The 18779-nt window shown below is 48.1% G+C and overlaps 1 protein-coding gene across 4 annotated transcripts in view; it reads left to right on the top strand.

The window, feature by feature from the left end:
* The window catches only part of CLSTN1 (calsyntenin 1), a 90250-nt gene extending 73374 nt beyond the window's left edge, over nt 1-16876 (top strand). For all 4 annotated transcript variants that reach the window (XM_073657289.1, XM_073657291.1, XM_073657290.1 and 1 more), the window contains 2 exons: nt 11680-11864; nt 14522-16876. In XM_073657289.1, the coding sequence (XP_073513390.1) occupies nt 11680-11864; nt 14522-14722 (386 nt within the window). In that variant the 3' untranslated portion in view covers nt 14723-16876. The remainder of the gene's footprint in view (nt 1-11679; nt 11865-14521) is intronic.
* Nucleotides 16877-18779: the final 1903 nt, after the last annotated feature.

An 18779-nucleotide genomic window follows, 5' to 3' on the forward strand; every position in this document is an offset into this window, starting at 1 on the left:
CTCTACTGCTCACTAATACACTGTACACAGGGGTGTAATGATGGCGCCCTCTACTGCTCACTGATACACTGTACACAGGGGTGTAATGATGGCGCCCTCTACTGCTCACTGATACACTGTACACAGCGGTGTAATGATGGCGCCCTCTACTGCTCACTGATACACTGTACACAGCGGTGTAATGATGGCGCCCTCTACTGCTCACTGATACACTGTACACAGGGGTGTAATGATGGCGCCCTCTACTGCTCACTGATACACTGTACACAGGGGTGTAATGATGGCGCCCTCTACTGCTCACTGATACACTGTACACAGCGGTGTAATGATGGCGCCCTCTACTGCTCACTGATACACTGTACACAGGGGTGTAATGATGGCGCCCTCTACTGCTCACTGATACACTGTACACAGGGGTGTAATGATGGCGCCCTCTACTGCTCACTGGTACACTGTACACAGCGGTGTAATGATGGCGTCCTCTACTGCTCAGTGATACACTGTACACAGCGATGTAATGATGGCGCCCTCTACTGCTCACTGATACACTGTACACAGGGGTGTAATGATGGCGCCCTCTACTGCTCACTGATACACTACACAGCGGTGTAATGATGGCGCCCTCTACTGCTCACTGGTACACTGTACACAGCGGTGTAATGATGGCGCCCTCTACTGCTCACTGATACACTACACAGCGGTGTAATGATGGCGCCCTCTACTGCTCACTGATACACTGTACACAGCGGTGTAATGATGGCGCCCTCTACTGCTCATTGATACACTGTACACAGCGGTGTAATGATGGCGCCCTCTACTGCTCACTGATACACTGTACACAGCGGTGTAATGATGGCGCCCTCTACTGCTCACTGATACACTGTACACAGCGCTGTAATGATGGCGCCCTCTACTGCTCACTGATACACTACACAGCGGTGTAATGATGGCGCCCTCTACTGCTCATTGATACACTGTACACAGCGGTGTAATGATGGCGCCCTCTACTGCTCACTGATACACTGTACACAGCGGTGTAATGATGGCGCCCTCTACTGCTCACTGATACACTGTACACAGGGGTGTAATGATGGCGCCCTCTACTGCTCACTGATACACTGTACACAGCGGTGTAATGATGGCGCCCTCTACTGCTCACTGATACACTCTACACAGCGGTGTAATGATGGCGTCCTCTACTGCTCACTGGTACACTGTACACAGCGGTGTAATGATGGCGCCCTCTACTGCTCACTGATACACTCTACACAGCGGTGTAATGATGGCGTCCTCTACTGCTCACTGGTACACTGTACACAGCGGTGTAATGATGGCACCCTCTACTGCTCACTGGTACACTGTACACAGCGGTGTAATGATGGCGCCCTCTACTGCTCACTGATACACTCTACACAGCGGTGTAATGATGGCGTCCTCTACTGCTCACTGATACACTGTACACAGCGGTGTAATGATGGCACCCTCTACTGCTCACTGGTACACTGTACACAGCGGTGTAATGATGGCGCCCTCTACTGCTCACTGATACACTGTACACAGCGGTGTAATGATGGCGTCCTCTACTGCTCACTGATACACTGTACACAGCGGTGTAATGATGGCGCCCTCTACTGCTCACTGATACACTGTACACAGCGGTGTAATGATGGCGCCCTCTACTGCTCACTGATACACTGTACACAGCGGTGTAATGATGGCGTCCTCTACTGCTCATTGATACACTGTACACAGCGGTGTAATGATGGCGCCCTCTACTGCTCACTGATACACTGTACACAGCGGTGTAATGATGGCGCCCTCTACTGCTCACTGATACACTACACAGCGGTGTAATGATGGCGCCCTCTACTGCTCACTGATACACTGTACACAGCGATGTAATGATGGCGCCCTCTACTGCTCACTGGTACACTGTACACAGCGCTGTAATGATGGTGCCCTCTACTGCTCACTGATACACTACACAGCGGTGTAATGATGGCGCCCTCTACTGCTCACTGATGCACTGTACACAGCGGTGTAATGATGGCGCCCTCTACTGCTCACTGATGCACTACACAGCGGTGTAATGATGGCGCCCTCTACTGCTCATTGATACACTGTACACAGCGGTGTAATGATGGCGCCCTCTACTGCTCACTGATACACTACACAGCGGTGTAATGATGGCGCCCTCTATTGCTCACTGATACACTACACAGCGGTGTAATGATGGCGCCCTCTACTGCTCACTAATACACTGTACACAGCGGTGTAATGATGGCGCCCTCTACTGCTCACTGATGCACTGTACACAGCGGTGTAATGATGGCGCCCTCTACTGCTCACTGATGCACTGTACACAGCGGTGTAATGATGGCGCCCTCTACTGCACACTGATACACTACACAGCGGTGTAATGATGGCGCCCTCTACTGCTCACTGATGCACTACACAGCGGTGTAATGATGGCGCCCTCTACTGCTCATTGATACACTGTACACAGCGGTGTAATGATGGCGCCCTCTACTGCTCACTGATACACTACACAGCGGTGTAATGATGGCGCCCTCTACTGCTCACTGATACACTACACAGCGGTGTAATGATGGCGCCCTCTACTGCTCACTGATAGACTACACAGCGGTGTAATGATGGCGCCCTCTACTGCTCACTGATACACTGTACACAGCGCTGTAATGATGGCGCCCTCTACTGCTCACTGATACACTACACAGCGGTGTAATGATGGCGCCCTCTACTGCTCATTGATACACTGTACACAGCGGTGTAATGATGGCGCCCTCTACTGCTCACTGATACACTGTACACAGCGGTGTAATGATGGCGCCCTCTACTGCTCACTGATACACTGTACACAGCGGTGTAATGATGGCTCCCTCTACTGCTCACTGATACACTGTACACAGCGATGTAATGATGGCGCCCTCTACTGCTCACTGGTACACTGTACACAGCGCTGTAATGATGGTGCCCTCTACTGCTCACTGATGCACTACACAGCGGTGTAATGATGGCGCCCTCTACTGCTCACTAATACACTGTACACAGCGGTGTAATGATGGCGCCCTCTACTGCTCACTGATACACTACACAGCGGTGTAATGATGGCGCCCTCTACTGCTCACTGATACACTGTACACAGGGGTGTAATGATGGCGCCCTCTACTGCTCACTGATACACTACACAACGGTGTAATGATGGCGCCCTCTACTGCTCACTGATACACTACACAGCGGTGTAATGATGGCGCCCTCTACTGCTCACTGATGCACTACACAGTGGTGTAATGATGGCGCCCTCTACTGCTCATTGATACACTGTACACAGCGCTGTAATGATGGTGCCCTCTACTGCTCACTGATACACTACACAGCGGTGTAATGATGGCGCCCTCTATTGCTCACTAATACACTGTACACAGCGCTGTAATGATGGCGCCCTCTACTGCTCACTGATACACTGTACACAGCGCTGTAATGATGGCGCCCTCTACTGCTCACTGATACACTACACAGCGGTGTAATGATGGCGCCCTCTACTGCTCACTGATACACTGTACACAGCGGTGTAATGATGGCGCCCTCTACTGCTCACTGATACACTGTACACAGCGGTGTAATGATGGCGCCCTCTACTGCTCACTGATACACTGTACACAGCGGTGTAATGATGGCGCCCTCTACTGCTCACTGATACACTGTACACAGCGATGTAATGATGGCGCCCTCTACTGCTCACTGATACACTGTACTCAGCGGTGTAATGATGGCGCCCTCTACTGCTCACTGATACACTGTACACAGCGGTGTAATGATGGCGCCCTCTACTGCTCACTGATACACTGTACACAGCGATGTAATGATGGCGTCCTCTACTGCTCACTGATACACTGTACACAGCGGTGTAATGATGGCGCCCTCTACTGCTCACTGATACACTGTACACAGCGGTGTAATGATGGCGTCCTCTACTGCTCACTGATACACTGTACACAGCGATGTAATGATGGCGTCCTCTACTGCTCACTGATACACTGTACACAGCGGTGTAATGATGGCGCCCTCTACTGCTCACTGATACACTGTACACAGCGGTGTAATGATGGCGCCCTCTACTGCTCACTGATACACTGTACACAGCGGTGTAATGATGGCGTCCTCTACTGCTCACTGATACACTGTACACAGCGGTGTAATGATGGCGCCCTCTACTGCTCACTGATACACTGTACACAGCGGTGTAATGATGGCGTCCTCTACTGCTCACTGATACACTGTACACAGCGGTGTAATGATGGCGCCCTCTACTGCTCACTGATACACTGTACACAGCGGTGTAATGATGGCGTCCTCTACTGCTCACTGATACACTGTACACAGCGGTATAATGATGGCGTCCTCTACTGCTCACTGATACACTGTACACAGCGATGTAATGATGGCGCCCTCTACTGCTCACTGATACACTGTACACAGCGGTGTAATGATGGCGCCCTCTACTGCTCACTGATACACTGTACACAGCGGTGTAATGATGGTGCCCTCTACTGCTCACTGATGCGCTGTACACAGCGGTGTAATGATGGCGCCCTCTACTGCTCACTGATACACTGTACACAGCGGTGTAATGATGGCGCCCTCTACTGCTCACTGGTACACTGTACACAGCGGTGTAATGATGGCGCCCTCTACTGCTCACTGATACTGTACACAGCGGTGTAATGATGGCGCCCTCTACTGCTCACTCATGCACTGTACACAGCGGTGTAATGATGGCGCCCTCTACTGCTCACTGATACACTGTACACAGCGGTGTAATGATGGCGCCCTCTACTGCTCACTGATACACTGTACACAGCGGTGTAATGATGGCGTCCTCTACTGCTCACTGATACACTGTACACAGCGCTGTAATGATGGCGCCCTCTACTGCTCACTGATACACTACACAGCGGTGTAATGATGGCGCCCTCTACTGCTCATTGATACACTGTACACAGCGGTGTAATGATGGCGCCCTCTACTGCTCACTGATACACTGTACACAGCGGTGTAATGATGGCGCCCTCTACTGCTCACTGATACACTGTACACAGCGGTGTAATGATGGCTCCCTCTACTGCTAACTGATACACTGTACACAGCGGTGTAATGATGGCGTCCTCTACTGCTCACTGATACACTGTACACAGCGATGTAATGATGGCGCCCTCTACTGCTCACTGGTACACTGTACACAGCGCTGTAATGATGGTGCCCTCTACTGCTCACTGATGCACTACACAGCGGTGTAATGATGGCGCCCTCTACTGCTCACTAATACACTGTACACAGCGGTGTAATGATGGCGCCCTCTACTGCTCACTGATACACTACACAGCGGTGTAATGATGGCGCCCTCTACTGCTCACTGATACACTGTACACAGGGGTGTAATGATGGCGCCCTCTACTGCTCACTGATACACTACACAACGGTGTAATGATGGCGCCCTCTACTGCTCACTGATACACTACACAGCGGTGTAATGATGGCGCCCTCTACTGCTCACTGATACACTACACAGTGGTGTAATGATGGCGCCCTCTACTGCTCATTGATACACTGTACACAGCGCTGTAATGATGGTGCCCTCTACTGCTCACTGATACACTACACAGCGGTGTAATGATGGCGCCCTCTATTGCTCACTAATACACTGTACACAGCGCTGTAATGATGGCGCCCTCTACTGCTCACTGATACACTGTACACAGCGCTGTAATGATGGCGCCCTCTACTGCTCACTGATACACTACACAGCGGTGTAATGATGGCGCCCTCTACTGCTCACTGATACACTGTACACAGCGGTGTAATGATGGCGCCCTCTACTGCTCACTGATACACTGTACACAGCGGTGTAATGATGGCGCCCTCTACTGCTCACTGATACACTGTACACAGCGGTGTAATGATGGCGCCCTCTACTGCTCACTGATACACTGTACACAGCGATGTAATGATGGCGCCCTCTACTGCTCACTGATACACTGTACTCAGCGGTGTAATGATGGCGCCCTCTACTGCTCACTGATACACTGTACACAGCGGTGTAATGATGGCGCCCTCTACTGCTCACTGATACACTGTACACAGCGATGTAATGATGGCGTCCTCTACTGCTCACTGATACACTGTACACAGCGGTGTAATGATGGCGCCCTCTACTGCTCACTGATACACTGTACACAGCGGTGTAATGATGGCGTCCTCTACTGCTCACTGATACACTGTACACAGCGATGTAATGATGGCGTCCTCTACTGCTCACTGATACACTGTACACAGCGGTGTAATGATGGCGTCCTCTACTGCTCACTGATACACTGTACACAGCGCTGTAATGATGGCGCCCTCTACTGCTCACTGATACACTACACAGCGGTGTAATGATGGCGCCCTCTACTGCTCATTGATACACTGTACACAGCGGTGTAATGATGGCGCCCTCTACTGCTCACTGATACACTGTACACAGCGGTGTAATGATGGCGCCCTCTACTGCTCACTGATACACTGTACACAGCGGTGTAATGATGGCTCCCTCTACTGCTAACTGATACACTGTACACAGCGGTGTAATGATGGCGTCCTCTACTGCTCACTGATACACTGTACACAGCGATGTAATGATGGCGCCCTCTACTGCTCACTGGTACACTGTACACAGCGCTGTAATGATGGTGCCCTCTACTGCTCACTGATGCACTACACAGCGGTGTAATGATGGCGCCCTCTACTGCTCACTAATACACTGTACACAGCGGTGTAATGATGGCGCCCTCTACTGCTCACTGATACACTACACAGCGGTGTAATGATGGCGCCCTCTACTGCTCACTGATACACTGTACACAGGGGTGTAATGATGGCGCCCTCTACTGCTCACTGATACACTACACAACGGTGTAATGATGGCGCCCTCTACTGCTCACTGATACACTACACAGCGGTGTAATGATGGCGCCCTCTACTGCTCACTGATACACTACACAGTGGTGTAATGATGGCGCCCTCTACTGCTCATTGATACACTGTACACAGCGCTGTAATGATGGTGCCCTCTACTGCTCACTGATACACTACACAGCGGTGTAATGATGGCGCCCTCTATTGCTCACTAATACACTGTACACAGCGCTGTAATGATGGCGCCCTCTACTGCTCACTGATACACTGTACACAGCGCTGTAATGATGGCGCCCTCTACTGCTCACTGATACACTACACAGCGGTGTAATGATGGCGCCCTCTACTGCTCACTGATACACTGTACACAGCGGTGTAATGATGGCGCCCTCTACTGCTCACTGATACACTGTACACAGCGGTGTAATGATGGCGCCCTCTACTGCTCACTGATACACTGTACACAGCGGTGTAATGATGGCGCCCTCTACTGCTCACTGATACACTGTACACAGCGATGTAATGATGGCGCCCTCTACTGCTCACTGATACACTGTACTCAGCGGTGTAATGATGGCGCCCTCTACTGCTCACTGATACACTGTACACAGCGGTGTAATGATGGCGCCCTCTACTGCTCACTGATACACTGTACACAGCGATGTAATGATGGCGTCCTCTACTGCTCACTGATACACTGTACACAGCGGTGTAATGATGGCGCCCTCTACTGCTCACTGATACACTGTACACAGCGGTGTAATGATGGCGTCCTCTACTGCTCACTGATACACTGTACACAGCGATGTAATGATGGCGTCCTCTACTGCTCACTGATACACTGTACACAGCGGTGTAATGATGGCGCCCTCTACTGCTCACTGATACACTGTACACAGCGGTGTAATGATGGCGCCCTCTACTGCTCACTGATACACTGTACACAGCGGTGTAATGATGGCGTCCTCTACTGCTCACTGATACACTGTACACAGCGGTGTAATGATGGCGCCCTCTACTGCTCACTGATACACTGTACACAGCGGTGTAATGATGGCGTCCTCTACTGCTCACTGATACACTGTACACAGCGGTGTAATGATGGCGCCCTCTACTGCTCACTGATACACTGTACACAGCGGTGTAATGATGGCGTCCTCTACTGCTCACTGATACACTGTACACAGCGGTATAATGATGGCGCCCTCTACTGCTCACTGATACACTGTACACAGCGGTGTAATGATGGCGTCCTCTACTGCTCACTGATACACTGTACACAGCGGTATAATGATGGCGTCCTCTACTGCTCACTGATACACTGTACACAGCGATGTAATGATGGCGCCCTCTACTGCTCACTGATACACTGTACACAGCGGTGTAATGATGGCGCCCTCTACTGCTCACTGATACACTGTACACAGCGGTGTAATGATGGTGCCCTCTACTGCTCACTGATGCGCTGTACACAGCGGTGTAATGATGGCGCCCTCTACTGCTCACTGATACACTGTACACAGCGGTGTAATGATGGCGCCCTCTACTGCTCACTGGTACACTGTACACAGCGGTGTAATGATGGCGCCCTCTACTGCTCACTGATACTGTACACAGCGGTGTAATGATGGCGCCCTCTACTGCTCACTCATGCACTGTACACAGCGGTGTAATGATGGCGCCCTCTACTGCTCACTGATACACTGTACACAGCGGTGTAATGATGGCGCCCTCTACTGCTCACTGATACACTGTACACAGCGGTGTAATGATGGCGTCCTCTACTGCTCACTGATACACTGTACACAGCGGTGTAATGATGGCGTCCTCTACTGCTCACTGATACACTGTACACAGCGGTATAATGATGGCGTCCTCTACTGCTCACTGATACACTGTACACAGCGATGTAATGATGGCGCCCTCTACTGCTCACTGATACACTGTACACAGCGGTGTAATGATGGCGCCCTCTACTGCTCACTGATACACTGTACACAGCGGTGTAATGATGGTGCCCTCTACTGCTCACTGATGCGCTGTACACAGCGGTGTAATGATGGCGCCCTCTACTGCTCACTGATACACTGTACACAGCGGTGTAATGATGGCGCCCTCTACTGCTCACTGGTACACTGTACACAGCGGTGTAATGATGGCGCCCTCTACTGCTCACTGATACTGTACACAGCGGTGTAATGATGGCGCCCTCTACTGCTCACTCATGCACTGTACACAGCGGTGTAATGATGGCGCCCTCTACTGCTCACTGATACACTGTACACAGCGGTGTAATGATGGCGCCCTCTACTGCTCACTGTACACAGCGGTGTAATGATGGCGCCCTCTACTGCTCACTGATACACTGTACTCAGCGGTGTAATGATGGCGCCCTCTACTGCTCACTGATACACTGTACACAGCGGTGTAATGATGGCGCCCTCTACTGCTCACTGATACACTGTACACAGCGATGTAATGATGGCGCCCTCTACTGCTCACTGATACACTGTACTCAGCGGTGTAATGATGGCGCCCTCTACTGCTCACTGATACACTGTACACAGCGGTGTAATGATGGCGCCCTCTACTGCTCACTGATACACTGTACACAGCGATGTAATGATGGCGTCCTCTACTGCTCACTGATACACTGTACACAGCGGTGTAATGATGGCGCCCTCTACTGCTCACTGATACACTGTACACAGCGGTGTAATGATGGCGTCCTCTACTGCTCACTGATACACTGTACACAGCGATGTAATGATGGCGTCCTCTACTGCTCACTGATACACTGTACACAGCGGTGTAATGATGGCGCCCTCTACTGCTCACTGATACACTGTACACAGCGGTGTAATGATGGCGCCCTCTACTGCTCACTGATACACTGTACACAGCGGTGTAATGATGGCGTCCTCTACTGCTCACTGATACACTGTACACAGCGGTGTAATGATGGCGCCCTCTACTGCTCACTGATACACTGTACACAGCGGTGTAATGATGGCGTCCTCTACTGCTCACTGATACACTGTACACAGCGGTGTAATGATGGCGTCCTCTACTGCTCACTGATACACTGTACACAGCGGTGTAATGATGGCGCCCTCTACTGCTCACTGATACACTGTACACAGCGGTATAATGATGGCGTCCTCTACTGCTCACTGATACACTGTACACAGCGATGTAATGATGGCGCCCTCTACTGCTCACTGATACACTGTACACAGCGGTGTAATGATGGCGCCCTCTACTGCTCACTGATACACTGTACACAGCGGTGTAATGATGGTGCCCTCTACTGCTCACTGATGCGCTGTACACAGCGGTGTAATGATGGCGCCCTCTACTGCTCACTGATACACTGTACACAGCGGTGTAATGATGGCGCCCTCTACTGCTCACTGGTACACTGTACACAGCGGTGTAATGATGGCGCCCTCTACTGCTCACTGATACTGTACACAGCGGTGTAATGATGGCGCCCTCTACTGCTCACTGGTACACTGTACACAGCGGTGTAATGATGGCGCCCTCTACTGCTCACTGATACACTGTACACAGCGGTGTAATGATGGCGCCCTCTACTGCTCACTGATACACTGTACACAGCGGTGTAATGATGGCGTCCTCTACTGCTCACTGATACACTGTACACAGCGGTGTAATGATGGCGCCCTCTACTGCTCACTGATACACTGTACACAGCGGTGTAATGATGGTGCCCTCTACTGCTCACTGATGCGCTGTACACAGCGGTGTAATGATGGCGCCCTCTACTGCTCACTGATACACTGTACACAGCGGTGTAATGATGGCGCCCTCTACTGCTCACTGGTACACTGTACACAGCGGTGTAATGATGGCGCCCTCTACTGCTCACTGATACTGTACACAGCGGTGTAATGATGGCGCCCTCTACTGCTCACTCATGCACTGTACACAGCGGTGTAATGATGGCGCCCTCTACTGCTCACTGATACACTGTACACAGCGGTGTAATGATGGCGCCCTCTACTGCTCACTGATACACTGTACACAGCGGTGTAATGATGGCGTCCTCTACTGCTCACTGATACACTGTACACAGCGGTGTAATGATGGCGTCCTCTACTGCTCACTGATACACTGTACACAGCGGTATAATGATGGCGTCCTCTACTGCTCACTGATACACTGTACACAGCGATGTAATGATGGCGCCCTCTACTGCTCACTGATACACTGTACACAGCGGTGTAATGATGGCGCCCTCTACTGCTCACTGATACACTGTACACAGCGGTGTAATGATGGTGCCCTCTACTGCTCACTGATGCGCTGTACACAGCGGTGTAATGATGGCGCCCTCTACTGCTCACTGATACACTGTACACAGCGGTGTAATGATGGCGCCCTCTACTGCTCACTGGTACACTGTACACAGCGGTGTAATGATGGCGCCCTCTACTGCTCACTGATACTGTACACAGCGGTGTAATGATGGCGCCCTCTACTGCTCACTCATGCACTGTACACAGCGGTGTAATGATGGCGCCCTCTACTGCTCACTGATACACTGTACACAGCGGTGTAATGATGGCGCCCTCTACTGCTCACTGTACACAGCGGTGTAATGATGGCGCCCTCTACTGCTCACTCATGCACTGTACACAGCGGTGTAATGATGGCGCCCTCTATGTGTTGCTTCCTCAGTGGTTCCCAGCGCGGCCACCATCGTTATAGTCGTCTGTGTCAGCTTCTTGGTCTTCATGATCATTCTGGGAGTGTTTCGCATTCGTGCTGCTCATCAGCGCACCATACGTGACCAAGAGGGGGGCAAAGAGAACGAAATGGACTGGGATGACTCTGCTCTCACCATCACGGTGAACCCCATGGAGGTAAGTCCTGATACTACATGTGCGGGGTGGTCTCTTTATATACAGTGTATATAGTATATACCCTGTGCAAAAGTGTTAAGCAGATGTGGAAAAAATGCTGCAAAATAAGAAGCCTTCAGATGTGTGTATGAACAGAAGTAAGTATGTATCTATACATATGTGTATGTGCGTGTTTTTGTGTTATATATTTATGCTTTATTATATGTGTATTTGTATAAGTACATTGTATGTTGTGGTGTATATCTGTGTATACATTAACAGCTGCCAAAACGTTCGTATAGTACTGTATATACACATAGATAGATAAGTCTGTGTGTATCTAAGTACACAAAGATACATAAATATGTATGTGTATATATGCACACATGTGTATATGTACACACAGTTATAAATATACATGTGCATTTCACATGAATGGACACAACTATATGTTCTTACACATGCATATACAGTGGTGTGTAAAAGTCTTTGCCCCCTTCCTGGTCTCATTCTTTTGCATGTTTGTCACTTAAATATTTCAGGTCACAAAACAAATGTAAATATTAGACAAAGATAACACAAGGAAACACAATGCAGTTTTTAAATGAAGGTCTTTAGTATTAAGGGAAAAAGAAATCCAAACCTACAGGGCCCTGTGTGAAAAAGTGATTGCCCCTAAACCTAATAACTGGTTGGGCCAGCAACAACTGCAATCAAGCGTTTGTGATAACTGGCAATGAGTCTTTATAACGCTCTGGAGGGATTTTGGCCGCTCATCTTTGCAAAATTGTGGGAATTCAGCCACATTGGAGGGTTTCCGAGCATGATACGACTTTGGTGGATGCTGGGCTGTGGGTGGGGTTACCCCGCGCATCACACCCAGCACGCTTTCCCAATGAATGAGGATAGGGAAAGCGCGCGGTGGATGCCGGATGTGACATGTGGGGTAACCCTGCCCACATCCCAGGATACACCTCACCCCGGCTGCAGCCGGGGGTCATGTGATCCCTGTGAGCGACCAGCGATAGCACCGCTCACAGGCAATAAAAACTACTGTGTATGTATGTGTATATATATATATGTGTGTGTATATGTATATGTATATATATATATATATATATATATATATATATTAAAAAAATTCCACCTTTTAATGTCGCTCATAATCTGCACAAATCCACTGAGAAAAACCGAAATCTTTTTGAGTGCAAAAAGAAAAATAAAGAACTAAATAAAGTGGTTGCATAAATCTGCACACCCTTACACTAATACTTTGGTGAAGTCCCCTTTGAATTTCTGGCAGCATTCAGTCTTTTTGGGTCAGAGTCTATCATCATGGCGCTTTTAGATTTGGTGATCTTTGTCCTCTCCTCCTTGCTCCACATCTGTAAGATTGCAGGAGCATCTCCAGCCTACAGCGCCATCTTTAGTTCAGCACAGATTGTCCCTTGGGTTGAGGTCTGGACTCGGCCATTACAAAACTTTCACCTTTTTCTGGAGAGGCCATACTTTTGGTGATTTGGAGGTCGCTTACGGTTGATGTCATTCTGAAAGGTGAAATTCATCCTCAGCTGTTTTCATGACTAATATTTGGAACTGTTCATAATTCTCTCCACCTTGATTAAATCCCCACTTTCAGCTGCTGAAAAACAGCCCCAAAGCTCAATGCTACCCCCACTATGCCTCACTGTGAGGATGGTGATTTTCTGGTGATGTGAAGTGTTGACTTTGCACCAATCTTACCTTTTAGAATTATGGCCAAAAAGTTCAACCTTGTTCTCATTGGATCATTGCACATTTCCCACATGCTTTTTGCGGACTTGATGTAGGTTTTGACAAATCATAGCTGGCCTTCTATGTTTTTCTTTGCAAGAAGAGGCTTCTGTCTTGCCCCACTACCCCACAGGCCATATATATATATGACCATGCACAATCTCTTGTATATGAACAATACAAGAGATTGTTGTACTTGCCAAAAATTTCTGCAGCTCCCTTAATGTTGCCGTCTGCCTCCATGACCAATTTTCTTCTCGTCTTTTTATCAAGTTTTGAGGGACTTCTAGTTCTAGGCAATGTCACTGTTGTGCCAAATTGACGCCACATTTTAATGACCTCTTCAGTGTCCATGGTATATATGGAAATGCTTTTGTATCTTCTCCTGACTGATAACTTTCCACAATGAGATCCCTTTGCTGTGTTGTCTGCTGTTTACAGACAATGGATTGTGCTTTAAAATGCAACAAAAAAATGTCAGGAAAATCCTCCTAGAACAGCAACACTTTCTCTGGGGTTAATCAGAATTTCTGTAAATGATGGCGGCCGAGCTGAGGACAAATGTGATTATCTAATTCTGTACACAACCCCATCCCCAATTATAAGATACAACCAAATTATTATTTTTATTTTCCCCCTCAAAATGATTTCAGTTTGTTTCTTAATGGATTTGTACAGTTTTTGGGTAACGTTAAAGATGGAAAAAGTACTTTTTGGTTGGATTTTTTTTTTACATGGCAAAATCTTGACATATTAACAAGGTTGTGAAGACTTTTTAAATACACTGAATGTGTGTGAACATGTGTATATACCGTACTGTGCAACAGTGTGTATGTTTGTGTGTATGTCATATTGTGTGTGCATATATATGGAGTGAATATTGTGTTCTGTTGTTCCTGATCCAGACCTATGAAGACCAGCACAGCAGCGAGGAGGAGGAAGAAGAGGAGGAGGAGGACGAGGACAGTGAAGATGGGGAGGATGACGACATAACCAGTGCTGAATCTGAGAGCAGTGAAGAGGAGGAAGGCGAGCAGGAGGAGGACCAGCAGAATGTCAACCGGCAGCAGCAGCTGGAGTGGGACGACTCCACCCTGACCTATTGATCTCAGCTGCCATCACCACCCGTCACCACAGCTCACACTCATCATCCTGCAGGCACACGGTGTAAAAAGTCATTCCAGGCACTGAAACCAACCGGCACTTGCCCATGGCACATGCAGACCGCGGTGCCCTCTTCTGCCCTCCCAGTGACTGGGTCACGGTTCAGTGTGTGTCCATCCTGCACTCTCCTCCTCTCCGTCGCTCACTGGCAGGAGGGACCCAGCCGTCACTGGACTTCATCCTCCATTTCTGTTGTGAGACACAAGGGGACTGGTGATTTTATTGGTTTTAAACTTTTTTTTTTCCATTTTCCATCCTGAATTTACTGCATGTCCAATCCTGGCACTGGGATCCCTTTTCCTGTCTGAGGAGCCGGCGGCGTTTGCATCTTGGGTGGTGATGCAAATGGCTCCAGCAGGCAGCAAAAGGGGGCGCACCCGAGACTAACTTTTTAATATTTTTCTTTGTAAATATGTTGGAATCAATGTAATTATGTCCATGTTGCTAGTGTAAAGGGGTTTGGATTTCTGGAATGCAGGGCGGCACCTGTGCCAGTCTTGCGCAACCTCAGTGAGGTGATTTTATTTTTTTTTTCCTTCCTTTTCCGGGTCTGGCGGAGGTCTGCAGCCGAATGGTGGACGTCAGCTTGAATAACGCTCCCGCCTGGGGGGCTTTGTCTTTCTGGCTCGGTCTCTATGACCTCCCAAAATAGAAGCACAGGGCTGAAACCAGTCATTAATAAGGTGCTCTCGCGTAGCACACACCAGGTCTCAGCGGGTTCACCCCCATGCTTTAAATACCAGGTTCTCTCTTCTGCAGGACAGGCACGATTATACATATGTGGATCATTGTAACTTCCCAATCGGGGGAGGTTTATTCTTCTATCATTAGCGAGACCCCCGGGATGTTAGCGGGGCGCAAGGATATTGTTTACATGTGACCTTTTATTATTTTCTGGGGGAAAAGCAAAGTTCTGTACAATTTTAAGTGACAAGAGGGGGGGGGGGGGGGTCCTGATTTTATGAAGCGGACAAGATGGTTTATAAGGAATTACTATTATGTACGAGGCTGAAACGAAAGGTTAAGGTGCTTGAGCTGATCGGATCAAACAAAAGCTCAACTTCTGGGATTTGTAGTCCTCCAGCCTCCAGGAATGATTATGTATGGTACGTCTTAGATTATCACTGGTTCTTCAAAGGTTTACTTAAAGGGACACTACACTTAAAGTGACATATACAATAGAGGCATCCCATTTTTAAGAAATTGGGGGACATTTAATCTTTCTGGTGGGGGACGCTGGAACCTAAAATTCCTTGCAGCAAGGTAAAAAGTGGGAACGTCCAGCTCCTTTACACCTGCGGGGTCTGTGCACAACGGTGGATTCTGCTTTATTACGGTCACTTTAAGTTTGTGCCCCCCCCCCTCTAACGATGGATAAAGTGCAAATGGAGGGTTGGGGACAGCGGCGGCTCGTTCCGGTCCCTAGGATTAGATTCGGTAAGGTGTCTTTTGTGCCAGGTAAGTGGAAAAAAGTCTCTTATTGGATTGGTTGTTACGTGTAGGCTGTTATTAAGTCCGAGATATGTAGGTTTAGGGGACGTCCCACGGATTGTGGTAAGTTAGTGCTCCCTCATTGGCGGCCGTGGTAAAGCTTCAGTATCCGGGGCGTGAAGGACGGCGAGATTTACACTACAGGTGCTCCGCAGGGTCCGGTGGGGGGTCTCATCCCGCAGGACGGACGGCTGCAGACCTGCGAGCCGGTTTAGGGCTTCTACTTTTTTTTTTTTTCCCTTGTTTACCATAAATGTAAATTCTTAGATTTTTACGTAAGATATGGGGGATTGTTTAATGACTTCTGTGATAACGTGACAAAACATAACTGCAAGCTCTGGAATAATCCGGGGACCCTTCTTTCCCCCCTTGTCTTGTGTTTATGTCGTGTAGCTCTGTCCATACATTTAATATCACCGTAGCTGCTGTATTTAGACTTTAAAAAAAGAAACAATAGCGACACGTAACGCTAAAGCGTCCTAAGCTTTCCGATGCTGTATGTAGGCGCAATGAATATAACTTTTCAGATTTGTATATTGGTGATAGGTCAGTTTGAACAGTCTATAAGCTACAATAAATTTCTGGTTCTAAATCCTGACGTTCCATTCCTGATCTCTTATTCTCCTCCATTGTTTGTCACACTTTAAGATTTAAATTTGTTTTGTGATCTGAAACATTTGACAAAGGTAACACACAAAATGCAGTTTTTAATAATGAAAACCTTAAATTTAAGAGAAAAAGAAATCCAAACCTACAGGGCCCTGTGTGAAAAAGTGATTGCCCCCCCTTAACCTAATAACTGGTTGGGCCCTTAGCAGCAACAACTGCAATCAAGTGTTTGTGATAACTGGCAATGAGTCTTTTACAAAGCTCTGGAGGAATTTTGGCCGCTTATCTTTGCAGAATTATTGTAATTCAGCCATATTGGAGGATTTCCGAGCATGAACCGCCTTAAGGTCCGGCCACAGCGTCTCAATCGGATTAAGGTCAGGACTTGGACTAGGCAACTCCAAAGTCTTAATTTTGTTTTTCTTAAGCCATTCAGAGGTGGACTTTCTGGTGTGTTGTGGATCATTGTCCTGCTGCATAACCCAAGTGCGCTTCAGCTTGAGGTCACGTACAGATGGCCGGACATTCTCCTTCAGGATTTTTTTGGTAGACAGCAGAATTCATGGTTCCATTTACCACTGCAAGTCTTCCAGGTCCTAAAGCAGCAAAACAGCCCCAGACCATCACACTACCACCACCATATTTTACTGTTGGTATGATGTTCCTTTTCTGAAATGCTGTGTTACTTCTACACCAGATGTAATGGGACATACACCTTTTGAAAATATTCAACTTTTGTCTCGTCAGTACACGGAGTATTTTCCCAAAAGTCTTTATGATCATCAAGATGTTTTCTGGCAAAACTGAGACAAGCCATTATTTTCTTTTTGCTCAACAGTGGTTTTAGTCTTGGAACTCCACATGCATGGCAATGTTTGCCCAATCTCTTTCTTAATATAGAGTTATTAACACTGACCTGAGGCCTGCAGTTCTTTGGATGTTGTTGTGGGGTCTTTGGTGACCTTTTGGATGAGTCGTCGCTGCGCTCTTGGGGTAATTTTGGCCAGCTGGACACTCTTGGGGAAGATTCACCACTGTTCTATCTTTTCACCATTTGTGGATAATGGCTCTCACTGTGGTTTGGAGTCCCAAAGGTTTAGAAATGGCTTTATAACTTTTTCCAGACTGATAGATCTCCATTACTTTGTTTCTTGAATTTCTTTGGATCGCAGCATGATGTCTAGCTTTTGAGGATCTTTTGGTCTACTTCCCTTTGTCAGGCAGGTCCTATTTAAGTGATTTCTTGATTGAGAACAAGTGTGGCAGTAATCAGCCTGCGTGTGGCTAGGGAAATTGTGGCTTCCCAAAGATGTGATAAAGCACAGTTGAAACATAAGTTAAGGGGGGCAATCACTTTTTCACACAGGGCCCTGTAGGTTTGGATTTCTTTTTCCCTTAATACTAAAGACCTTCATTTAAAAACTGCATTTTGTGTTTCCTTGTGTTATCTTTGGTCTAATATTTACATTTGTTTTGTGACCAGGAAGGGGGCAAACACTTTTTCACACCACTGTACATGTGAATAAAAATAAATTAAATGAAATGCAGATTTTGCTGCTGCAATGTGGGAACCAGCAGCTCTTGGGTTTTGTTACCACCGGGACTTTCCACATTGGATATCCAGTCAGCAGAAACTTTATTCATATATACCTTTCTGGATATCTGTGTGAAAATGGTGCAAAAATCTGCAGGAATAGCTACGGTATTAGGCCGTGGTCTGGATTTTCCTGCAGATTTGTGCACCACATCTGTAGCAGAAAATGAGCAAAACCTGCATAAAAATCAGGATAGTCTACATATTGGTGCAGCTTTCACTCCATGCGAAAGGTTTAAGGCCGTAGTGTAAAAGCAGCAGATTTACCAAACACAAAAATCTGCATTTTATAACGTAAAAATAAG

Source organism: Phyllobates terribilis, unplaced genomic scaffold (assembly GCF_046119375.1).
Source record: "Phyllobates terribilis strain yellow unplaced genomic scaffold, ASM4611937v1 Scaffold_12__6_contigs__length_324123572, whole genome shotgun sequence".
Classification (NCBI taxonomy): Eukaryota; Metazoa; Chordata; class Amphibia; order Anura; family Dendrobatidae; genus Phyllobates; species Phyllobates terribilis.